We start from the raw sequence: 11,703 nt of genomic DNA, 5'->3' as shown, positions 1-11,703 counted from the left end.
TTTAACACTGACATAGAGCTGACTCTGTGCTAAGCACCTCTAGAAACTCTCTACAAATATTAATTCCTTTGATCCTCATAACAGCCCTAGGAGGCAATACTGTTATTACCATTATACAGACAAGGTAGCTGAGGCAGAGAGAGGTCAAGGAACTTGCCCAAGGTCATAGAGCTAGTAATGGGCAGAGCTGGGATTTGAACCCCCAAATCCAAGCTCTCAACCGTTATAATACACCAGTTCCCTTGTTCACTAAAGTATTCTCTCTCCCTTTATTTTTTAAGTTTATTTATCTATTTTGAGAGACAGCACATGTGCTTGTGAGTGGGGCAGGGGCAGAGAGAAACAGAGGGAGAGAGAGAATCCAAAGCAGGCTCCGCCCCGACAGCACAGAGCCCAACGCGGGGCTTGAACTCACAAACGGTGAGATCATGACCTGAGCCAAAATCAAGAGTTGGATGTTTAACCCGCTGAGCCACCCAGGCGCCCCTCACCAAGATATTGCCTGTCACATAGCAGGTGCACCCAAGAAATATTTGGAGAAAAAAAAAAAGAATGACTAAATGGATACTGACCATGGGAATGGCAAAGTCTCTTGTGGAACAGTAGGAGAGGGAAAAGAGGTAGCCACACACTGAGACAGAGAGTAAGTTTAGGAGTCAGAGGAGTTGAAAGCAAATAGTCCAAAGGGTAAGGAAGACGCCCAGAGAAATGGCAGGTGATGAAAGAAAAGGTGGCCGGGGAGGGAGAGCTCAGAATGGCCAGTGACAGCTCTGCCTTCAACAAAGGAAATCTAGACCAGACCATGGGATCTGGCCAGGAGCTGGCCCTGGGGGACATCAGAGCAGTTTCCAAAGAGTGCTGGGAAGAGAAGCCAGACTGCAAGGCTGAGGAGGCAGTAGGTGCTGCAGAAGCCAAACAGATTTCACTCCCCTCCGAGCCACGACAGGCGACTCCGGAAGGGGGAACAATCAGGTTAAGTCAGGTCTTTTTGTTAACATGCAGTGATCAGGGTCCACTTAAAGGCAGGGGGTCACACATTTTGGGGAAGTGAGAAGTCAAACCAGCTGTCACCAAAATACCCCACCACGGCCAATGCCAGGGAGTGTAAACGTGGGACAGAGCATGCTAACATTTGTTGTGAAGGGAATGAAGGCCAGGAGGGCAGTGCTTGGTAGGAACTTTTTCCTGAGAGATGTCTGCTAACCCCAGCCATAAGGTAGACAGATCTGGAATCGGGGAGTATGGTGAGGTATTAAAGCAAATTGATTTAGAAGCTACCGGTGAAAGAAAAGCAGATAAAGGGCAGAGATATGAAGAGGAAAGAGGAAACTATTTTCAAGAGCTCACGAGTTCAAAAAGCATGAGGAAACCAGAAAGAAGACAGGACGGTCAGTGCAGGGCATAGAGCTGCAAAGAACAAAGAATCCTGTTACCTGGCCAGAGGCCTAGCAGTGAAAATGGGCCTGAAATGGGAAAGCAGTCAGGCACAGGGTTTGGCTGAGGCGGGGGGGGGGGGGGGCGGTAAACAGTGAGCAGTGGCCCAAAGAAGAGTCATTTCGGAAGGAAGCATGAGTAGAACCACAGGGAAGCAGCAGCGTTTTGTTTTTGTTTTGTTTTATTTTGTTCTTGCGGGGCGTGGTGGGGATCATCAGCTCAGGGGCTCGGCCTGAAGAAGCCCAGTGGTGCTCAAACCCCAAAGAGACAGGGAGCCATCCTGCTTAAGCGGGGGTGGGGAGGGTGGCAGGCAGGGGCCAACAAGGCAGGCTGAGAACCCAAGGAAAGCAGCACCCAGGAAGACAATGAAAAACAATGTGATAGTGCCGCGAGCAATTTCTTTCAACAACGATTTGCTGAGCAGGCTCCTTGCACCAGGCACTGGTTATAGGCTCTACCTGCTCTCCAGGAGTGTAGCTTCCAGTAGGAGGCAAAGCCAAAGCACAACTTAACCTATAACAGAGGGGACTGGTGGTCCAGAATGGAAAAAGATGTAAAAAGGAAGTGCTCTGAGGGGTTCAGTGTTGATGTGTGCCAGAGAAATGCAATAAAGAGGTATATATGCACACTCAAGCACAATACAAGGTTTACTTTCCTCCAGGAAGTGAAGAAGAGAGGTTGTATGCTGTGGGCTTGGGGTTTGGTGCGATCTGAAGAAGCCTATAAATCCACTAGATGGCTATTTTTTTATATATCGTCACTTTTATAGTTTTATAATGAGACACAGATATATTTCAGATTCTATATTTATATCATTTCAATTCCATTCCTTATGCCGAGAAAGATCAATAACATGCCCTGTTAGGGGGGGAAAAAACCATGAAAAGGCATTTACCCGCATGGGGAGCACATCCTAAGGATGGTCCTAAGGGGCCCGCCTGCCCTCAACGCAGGGAGCACTGCCTGACTGAAACCATGTGTGCTTCCGGAATACTGCTGAAGCCGTTTTGAAAACTGTTTCAATAGTATTCACCTTGGAGGGATTGTTTTGAATACTTTGTATGCAATTTTGTAACATAATCTCTTTTCTGATTATAAAAGTAGGGCACTCATTGTAGAAAAGTTGGGAGGAAAGTATAAAGATTTTTTTTATGTCATCTCAAAATGCCATTTGTGAACTGGGGCATACCTCTATCTACCTACCTACCATCTATAATATAATATAGTATAGTATAATATAATATAATATAATATAATATAATATAATATAATATAAATGTTTATAATTAAATATTTATTATATTTATTACTATAAATATTTTATATAGATATAAATGCATAAATAGGGAGTGTGATCTGCCTCAATTCACAAATGGTATTTTTATGTATATTATATGACATATATTAAATTATTACATATTATTAAATTATATATATTATATATTATTATATAATATATATAATATTATATACACTCCTAATAGGAAATCTTGATATAATATATATCATATATATATTTCCTATATATATTATGATCATATATATATAGAGAGAGAGAGATAGATAGATGATATAAACTCCTGATAGGAAATCTTGTACATCTTTAACCAGATCAACCAATCATCCCCATGCATTGATCTCATGGAATGAAAGTGGCATATTATTACTTGGAGTTGACTTTAGCAAAAGCTGTGAGCCAGGGGCGCCTGGGTGGCGCAGTCGGTTAAGCGTCCGACTTCAGCCAGGTCACGATCTCGCGGTCCGTGAGTTCGAGCCCCGCGTCAGGCTCTGGGCTGATGGCTCGGAGCCTGGAGCCTGTTTCCGATTCTGTGTCTCCCTCTCTCTCTGCCCCTCCCCCGTTCATGCTCTGTCTCTCTCTGTCCCAAAAATAAATAAAAAACGTTGAAAAAAAAAAAATTAAAAGCTGTGAGCCAGGGAAAGTTTGTTTCTAGGTAATAATCCCACCCCCACCTAATGTCAGGCAGAATTCTTAGATGACTCCCATGATGTCCACCCCCCGATGTTACTTCCTGTATAATCTCCTGTCCTTAAGTGTGGATGAGACCTGTGACTTCCTTCTAGTCAATCGAATACGGCAAAGGTAATGGGTGTCACTCAAGATTAAGTTACGTCATATAAGGCTCCATCTCAGCAGATGGGAGCAAGCAGTTTCCCTGATGGCCCTGAGCAAGCAGATAGCCATGCTGTGGACAGCCTCTGGAGAGGGTCACGTGGCAGGGAACTGCAAGTGCAGGTAGACCTGAAGGTGGCCGTCAGCAAAAGACAGCCACAAGGAAATGAATTCTGCCACCACGCTGACTGACCTTGGAAGCTGATTCCTTCCCAGTCGAGTCTCCAGATGAAAACACAGCCTGGCCGACATCCTGATTGCAGCCTTTGAGACTGAGCAGAGAATCTAGCCGCTCCATGCCCAGACCCCTGATTCATGGCAACTGTGAGGTAATAAATATCCATGTCGTTTTGAGCTGCTGACTCTGTGGTAATTTGTTACACAGCAGTAGAAAACTAACACACCAGTGCCCCAACCAGTCCTGCACTTTCAGCTCGTTGGCCCATGTGAACCTTGCCCTTCTCTAACCATATTTGTATCAGAATGGAAATGGAAGCTTCTAGTGCCTTTTTCATCCTGATTTCCTCATTAATTCCCACCAGGTGTATCCCACCAGACTGGCCTGGAACGCCCCATGCATATTACTGTTACTGGTTTGAATTTTTGTTCACCCTATTCCTTCCAACCCAGAATCCCTCCCTTCTGCCTCTGTGCCCCTTCCATGAAACCTTCCGAACTTCCAGACCACTAGACCATTGCTTTCATTGCACTCTTTATTTGCATTGCTTGTTTGTCTCTGGTTCAAATGCTGCCATGGCGCCTCTTCTGAAATCTTATTTTTTTCTGAAAATGTTATTGAATGTGTATGCATGTACTATATATGTATATATGTGCGTATGTGTGTATATATGTATTACATTACAAAGCACATATGAATTGTAAGCTCATTGAAGCTCAGGATTCCATGTTATGCATAGCATACTGCTGGGATCACACCTCCATATTTAAAAGTTGTGTTACACCAAGTAGTCAGCCGAGCACGGTTGGCCCTCTACTGAGCCTCTCCATGGAACCAGACTTGAGAATATCCCTCAGTGTTACCCTAATTCTAGCAAGCTGCACTTTCCTTTACTGGAAATCAAATATAATGCCATCTAGCCCAATTATTTCAAAGATTAAATAAAGCCAACATGGGTGCCCGGCACATCATAGGTGCTCAATAAATGAGAGTTGAATCAGAACCTAGGGTGGGAAACCTCCCATGTGTAAAGGCTGTAGCAGGCACAACCATGGGTGGAATTATCACAGGCAGGCCAATACTTGAAAAGCTCAATGAAACTGAAGAAGCTTGTAGATACAAAAGGCCAGTTTAGGTAACCGTGTTTGTTCCAAGCTTTAGTTTTCTTTCTAAGTAGATATATGTGGAATGCAAGGCCAGCAACCGCCTTACAAATACTGATCAAGAGTGGGGAGGCATCGAAAGGAATGCGAGTAGGTCTTGCCAGGAAAGAAGTTTGCTGCTTCTGAAATGTTTTGGTCTTAGCCACTGGCAGGATTGATCGATTGCAGTTAGCAGAGCGTTTTCTGTGCAGCCTGTCCAAGCGTCTGCTTCTGTAGTGCTGCGCAACTGTTGCTCAAATTCACTCTTCCTTTCGAGCCATCGTGTTTGAAGAGCAAGAGAATATCCATCCAAACCACCCTAAGTATCCTAACGGCTTCCAAGTCGTTTAAAGGAGGGTCCTTAACATCTCCCCTCACTTACCCCCTGCTTGGGTTCAAACTTCAACTCCCAGGGTTCGCCCAAGTCCCGCCCCTTGCCCTGTCATCTAATGAATATGCAAATACCACATAATTGGCAGCCAATGGCGTGGTTTCTGGTCACATGGTGCCCATGGTAGGTGAGCGGACAGAAGTTGTGTGTCGGTGAACAGAGACAGCTCTCAGTCTGGGGCGAGCGCTTGAGTGAGCGTGGACGGATGCTTGGGCAGTAGTCCCTGCGGCGGCGGCGGCGGCGGCGGCAGTAGTGGTGGCAGGGGAGGGGAAAGGGGGAGGGCCCCGAGAGCTACACACGCTCCCACTTTCAAGTTCCCTTGGAGGGAGAGGAGGTGGGGCTGCAGAAAGAGGAGGCCAGGAGCAGTTCCATCCGTCCCGTCCCGTCTCCCCCTTTTCCTCTTGCTCCTTGCACCCTGCCTCTGCGAGAGTTGAGGGTTCGGGTGGCAGTCCGCGGCAGTGAGGGCAAGTGGGCCAGGAGAGTGGGCAGCGGAGCCAGGGGTGCGGGGGAAGATGCCCATCCTGCTGTTCCTCATAGACACGTCCGCCTCTATGAACCAGCGCACTGACCTGGGCACCTCCTATTTGGACATTGCCAAAGGCGCTGTGGAGTTATTCTTGAAGGTAAAGGGAGGGGAGGGGAGAGCTGGGGAGAGCTCCCGAGGGATGGGGGTGGTGGTGGATCTAGGTGCTTCTGTAACGTCTGTATCGCCCCCTCCTCCCTCCTTCCCTTCGCGGCCCCCTCCGTCATCCCTCGTCCCGCAGCTCCGCTCCCGGGACCCGGCCAGCCGCGGAGACAGGTACATGCTGGTCACCTACGACGAACCCCCGTACTGCATCAAGGTAAAGGGGCCACCGAGGGAGTGGGCGGGCGGGAAGTGGGAGCCAGGCTCCCCGGGGCTGCCGCCCCTGCCCCCGCCCGAGGCGGTGCTGCGGCGCCCGGCGGGGCGCGCGGGCCCGGCGGGCGGGGAGTGGGGGACGCGCGGAAGGCGGGCGGAGCGGCGGCGGCGCCCGGGGCCGGGGCCGGGGGACGCCGGAGGGGCGGCCCCGGGACGAACGGCGCGGAGGCCGAGCCGGCGGCGGCGCCGACCGCAGCGGCCTCGGAACATGGCGGACATTTTGCTTTTGTATGAGCCAGAGAGGGAGACTGAGGGCGCTGCTGAGATGGAAAGGAGGGAGGGGAGGGAGGGGAGGGGAAGGAAGACCCGACACCGGGAGGGAGGTTGCGGGATGGGCCCGCCCCCTCGGGGCGCACCGGGAGCGGCGGCGGCGGCCCCGGGGCCGGGCGGGCTGGGCGACTCCGCCCCGAGGTGCTGCGGGCCCGGCGCGCGGGCTCTCCCGGCGCCGGCTCCTCCCCCTCCCGGCCCAGCCTCCTCCCCCTCCCCCCTCCTCTGCCCGCCCCTCCCCTCCTCCCCCGCGCCTCCCCCTTCTTCCTCCCGCTCCCCTCCCCTTCCTGCTGAGAGCGTGGCAGAGCCAGCCGCCGGCCTTCGGAGTGGAGCCGGAGCCCGTGCACGTCTGTGGTCTCTACCCCGCCCCACCCGATGGCAGATCTGCCCGCGGAGCTAGCCTCCCCCCACCCTAGACCCGGAGAAACTTCTCATTTCTCCCCCGGGATCGGTCCGCTCCAGCCCGCTCTCGGGCACCTTAGCGACTGTTAGTGTTTCCTTGCAGACTCCGCCGAAGCCGCGACGGGCTGGGGCGGGGACGTGCGGATCGGAACTCACTGGGGGCCCGAGCTTTTTAAGGACCTGGCCTACCTATTTACATCCTAAATTAGGTTGCTGTTAGCCACGCAGGGATTTGTCCGGGGAGAAGAAAGGAAGGAAGGGGGAGGACTCGACTGCGCGAGGCTGCGGTAGTCCAATTCGATGATTCGATCCACGGGATTCTGACCTACAGGCGAAAAGTAGGGAGGATTTAACCTCCGTGGGGTAGTTAATTCATGTTCCTAATGGTGAGGAGATAAAGAACTGCCTTGCCTGCAGTGGCCCGATAAACTAGAACTCAGACTATTAAGTCAACCTGCATGAGAGTCCTGCTTGCATGTTGAAATTTCAAAAATATATTACCATAATCCTTGACGTCTTTTGCTAGACGCCTTCTTTTTCTCAGAATTATCTTAATTGTGCTGGGGAGCTGCAGTCGGGACATGTTGTAATCCGTTTCAGCCGAGGGAAGTGTTTAAAAGAATGGAACCTACCAAACTGAAGAGTTGGCCAGAGAGAGCGAGCCTTCAGCAATAAAGCTAAAGGGAGGCTTTAATTTTGTAACTCGTAGCTTGGGTTCACAGTTTGATTATTAGGTTCCCCTTCAAACTGTTCTGGTTTGGGGGCTTTGTTTTCAGTTTGTGATTTATCTGTGTTAAAAACTGCAGCAAGTAGACCGCTTCCAAAATGCCACAAGCTTTGAAAAAATGTCAGTTTCCCAAAAGGGTGTGACCATTTTTTTTCCACATAGAAAAGCAGATGTTTGTACGTCCTAAGTCTGAAAGTCTACACCCTTTGAGTACTAATACAGATAAGAACCCACCATTTGTAGGGTGGCCATTTGAAATTCTCCTTAATTTGAAGTAGGAAAAAGGATAAGCCACAAAACCGTGTGGCTTTTTTTTTCTTTAAAGGATAACTTAACATTTTTCCGAAATGCCAAGACTTGCCATTTAAAAGTGTTGTTGTTGTTGTTTTTGATCTAGAAACATTTCGTGGCAATATTTACAGAATCTTTGGAAAGGAAAAAGAAAGTCTCACCTTCCCACCCCATCCCACAGCTCCCCCCCCCCCCAACAACCATGGTGACATCTTTTTACCTAGCATCTTTATCACAGTGTATACATGTTACTTTATGTCCTGCTTTTCCCGCCTGTTTTGTCCCATGAATTATTCTGGGTTGCCACATAGTCTTCATACTTAAAATTTTTAGTGGCTGTGTAACTTATCCATGGTATTTTAGAGGCTCCAGATAGTTCTATGAACAGAGGGGGAAAGTTGGACTTTGTTTTTAGTGGAAATTTCATCTCTCAGCTCTCTTAATCCTGCCATGTTATATATCACATTTTTTCCCCTTTAGAAAAAAAGCATCCTTCCAAGTTGAATTTGATCTTTGTTTTCTTCTGTAGATGGGATAGGAGAAGGCACCCTGTGTAATACTTTTAATTAACGATCATTAGCTTATGATTTAGTCTTGATGCTTTTCAAAGGTTTGCTCAGGTTTTTCATTTTAATCTCACATGATACTTACATGCACTAGAAAATGGTTACTGGTTAGTTATCTTAATGATGTTCTCGTCACGTTGCTGTCCGTACCTGAATCACTAACGATGTACATCTTTGGTAGCATTTTCTTTTTCTGGGTCTCCTCAGCCAGTCCTCTGCCTCCCCCACCCCTCCCCTCAGCATGTGGTAACTATTTGTTCTTTGGCTTTTAGGATCTAGGCATTTGGGAAGGCCTGAAATTTTAGAACATCTGGTGAATTTTTCTTAAAAGTTAGTTGAGTCTTTCATTAGCTAATAGCTGGGAGCCAGAAGGGTCTGTTTTCCGTCACACCGATTATCAAATTGGTCTTTCTTTGATTGTCAGCAGGCATCTTGGTCCCTACTCAAAACTTCACTCTCCGTGAAGAGTCTGGGTCCCTTCAGCCAAGTGATGTTACATAGGGCTTTGCTGGTAGCTTATTTTTCTGAAGAATAGTGTGAACTGTATTTCTCAATTGCTCTCCAGTTGGAGGGTCATTGTTTATCTCTTCTCAAAATAACTACTTATTTCTCAGGTCTTGCTTATATCCAGCTCCAAACACTGCCGAACGAATTTGTGTGTGTGTGTGCTACTGGAAGATTCAGGGCTGTCGGTGGTGTAAACAGGCGTGAGTTGTGCATTTGGGAGGGTTTTTTTTTTTTTCTAATAGGCGTGGAACTCTTCCCAGTATATCCACTTACAGGCTCTGACAATAAATCTTGTCAAAAGTTACAGTGACTGGAATTTTTCTCTGATGTATACTGTTGTGTACATGAATATAGTATTTCACGTAGGGCTTAGTGGATTCTTACTGCACTTAGGGATGGCTGTGTGCTCTTTTAAAATTCGTCATACCTGTTACTTGCAGTCTGGCGTGGATGGAATTCAGTTTGATTTGGGGACCATATAGAAAGCATGTGGAATCCAAGCATTTTGTGCGACATCTGTTTCAAGCTTTGCTTTGTAGACACGTTTTATACATAGTGTCACAAGGCTTAACACTACTTTCATACGATGGTATCTTTACACAGCTGGGATGAAACCCTGTTTAATAGTTTAAAATTTCGAGCATATCCATATAAGACTAATACATGATTTTAAAAAGTGGGCTTTAGGGGCATCTGGGTGGCTTAGTTGGTTAAGGGTCTGACTTCAGCTCAGGTCGTGATCTCTGGGTTCGTGGGTTCGAGCCCCGTGTCGGGCTCTGTGCTGACAGCTCAGAGCCTGGAGCCCGCTTCGGATTCTGTGTTTCCCTTCTGTCTCTGCCCCTCCTCCACTCGCTCCCTGTCTTTCTCTCTCAAAAAAAAATAAATAAACAGTAAAAAAAAAAATTTTTAAAGTGGGCTTTGTTTTGCATACTAGTTCCTAATAGTTTTGGCTGAGGTTCCGCTGCCTTGTGTGTGTTGTTTTGCCATGAATCACAATTTCCTTTTATTCAGTGAAAGATAGCTGAGGTAAGCCTGTGGGTACTATCAGCTCCCAGCAAATTGAGGGCACCAAGAAGAAAGTGAACCATGAGACTGGGGAACATAATAAATATTCAAAATAGTTTGATGTTTGAAGTGACTTTCTTTCTTAAAATGGTATCTTTTTTATTGAAGGAAATGCTTTTTTAATATAAACCTGAGTCACTTTTCTAGAAATAGCTGAAACACATGTATAAATAGTGGGCAGAAGTGTTTTTTTTTATATATAAATAGGAAGAGATGTTTCAAAGAACTAGCCCAAGTCTGTAATTTGAAAACGTAGAGCATTTGAAAAAGTGAAACTTTCCCTTGAGTGTTGCTTTTTTTCACATCCTGTAGCTAGTTGTGTTTACTGGTATCTTTATCAACATGTATCAGCAAAGGCAGTATTTTGGCTTACAGATTTAGGAAGTAAACTTGGGCTTTTTAAAAAATTTTTCTTTTACATTTATTTATTTTTGAGAGACAGAGAGAGACAGAGTGTGAGCAGGGGAGGGGCAGAGAGAGAGGGAGACACAGAATCCGAAGCAGGCTCCAGGCTCTGAGCTGTCATCACAGAGCCCGACGCGGGGCTCGAACACATGAACCGTGAGATCATGACCTGAGCCTAAGTCGGACGCTTAACCGACTGAGCCACCCAAGGCGCCCCTAAACTTGGGCTTTTTAAATGACCTGTGTTCCCAGCATTTATTGGTATTTTAACGAACGCATAACTTTTTCATATGCCCACAAGTGTATTTTATGGGCCTTATTTGGACAGAAGAGTGACCTTTAGGGGAGCCTTTCACTGTGGTTGGAAGCTAAGGAAGTGCTTTTGGGTGAAACAGTAGCCACACGGCCTGTGAGAGCAACATGAGAGTAGAGGGTGCACTCTACACGCAAAAAGCCACAAAGGCGGTGCATTGACTTTTATGATGAATTGTGTCTCCCCTGACCTAGCTTCCTTTTCACCTCAAAGCATGAGATGATAGTTATTTTGAAATTAGAAAAGGGAGGAGAACCATTAACAAAATGAAAAGGCAACCTACTGAATGGGAGAAAATATTTGCCCATCACGTATGTATCTGATAGAGGGTAATATCCAAAATCTGTAAAGAACTCCTCCAACGCAGTAGCAACATACCAATCTGATTTACAAATGGGCAGAGGATCTGAATAGACGTTTTTTCCAAAGAAAACCTAGAGATGGCCAACAGGTGCATGAAAAGATGCTCAAGGTCATTAAGCATCAAGGAAATGCAAATCAAGACCACAATGAGGTCTCACCTCATGCGAGTTAGAACGACTGTCTTCAAAAAGATAAGAGATAGCAGGTGTTGGCGAGGATGTGGAAAAAACGGCACCCTTGTGCCCTATGGGTGGGAATGCAAACTGGTGCAGCCACTCTGGAAAAGTGTGGAGGTTCCTCAAAAAATTAAAAATAGAACTACCCTATGCTCTGGCAATTCTGCTTCTGGGTATTTATCTCAAAATAAAAACACTGATTCAAAAAGATACCTGCACCCCCAGGCCCCTGTGTTTATCGCAGCATTATTTACAATAGCTAAGATATGGAAACAACATCAGTGTCCATTGATGGATAAATGGATGAAGAAATAGTGATACCTATATTATCCAGCTGCACAAAAGAAGGAGATCTTGCCATTTGCAAACCATGGATCATGCTAAGTGACGTAAGTCAGACAGAGGAAGACAAATACTATCTGATCTCACTTATATGTGGAATCTAAA

General features: G+C 46.8%; 1 protein-coding gene across 9 annotated transcripts in view; it reads left to right on the top strand.

The window, feature by feature from the left end:
- Nucleotides 1-5,392: 5,392 nt before the first annotated feature.
- Nucleotides 5,393-11,703, top strand: part of LOC145713935 (integrator complex subunit 6-like) — a 56,286-nt gene continuing 49,975 nt past the window's right edge. For 7 of the 9 annotated variants that reach the window (XM_081792810.1, XM_081792808.1, XM_081792804.1 and 4 more), the window contains exons 1-2: nucleotides 5,474-5,899; nucleotides 6,041-6,118. In XM_081792810.1, the coding sequence (XP_081648936.1) occupies nucleotides 5,789-5,899; nucleotides 6,041-6,118 (189 nt within the window). In that variant the 5' untranslated portion in view covers nucleotides 5,474-5,788. The other 2 variants (XM_081792803.1, XM_081792807.1) reach the window with 2 other exon arrangements.

This window comes from Panthera onca, chromosome X, assembly GCF_046562875.1.
Source record: "Panthera onca isolate mPanOnc1 chromosome X, mPanOnc1 haplotype 2, whole genome shotgun sequence".
Classification (NCBI taxonomy): domain Eukaryota; kingdom Metazoa; phylum Chordata; class Mammalia; order Carnivora; family Felidae; genus Panthera; species Panthera onca.
Note: the sequence above shows the minus strand (reverse complement) of the source record. Positions and strands in the feature narration are given on the sequence as shown.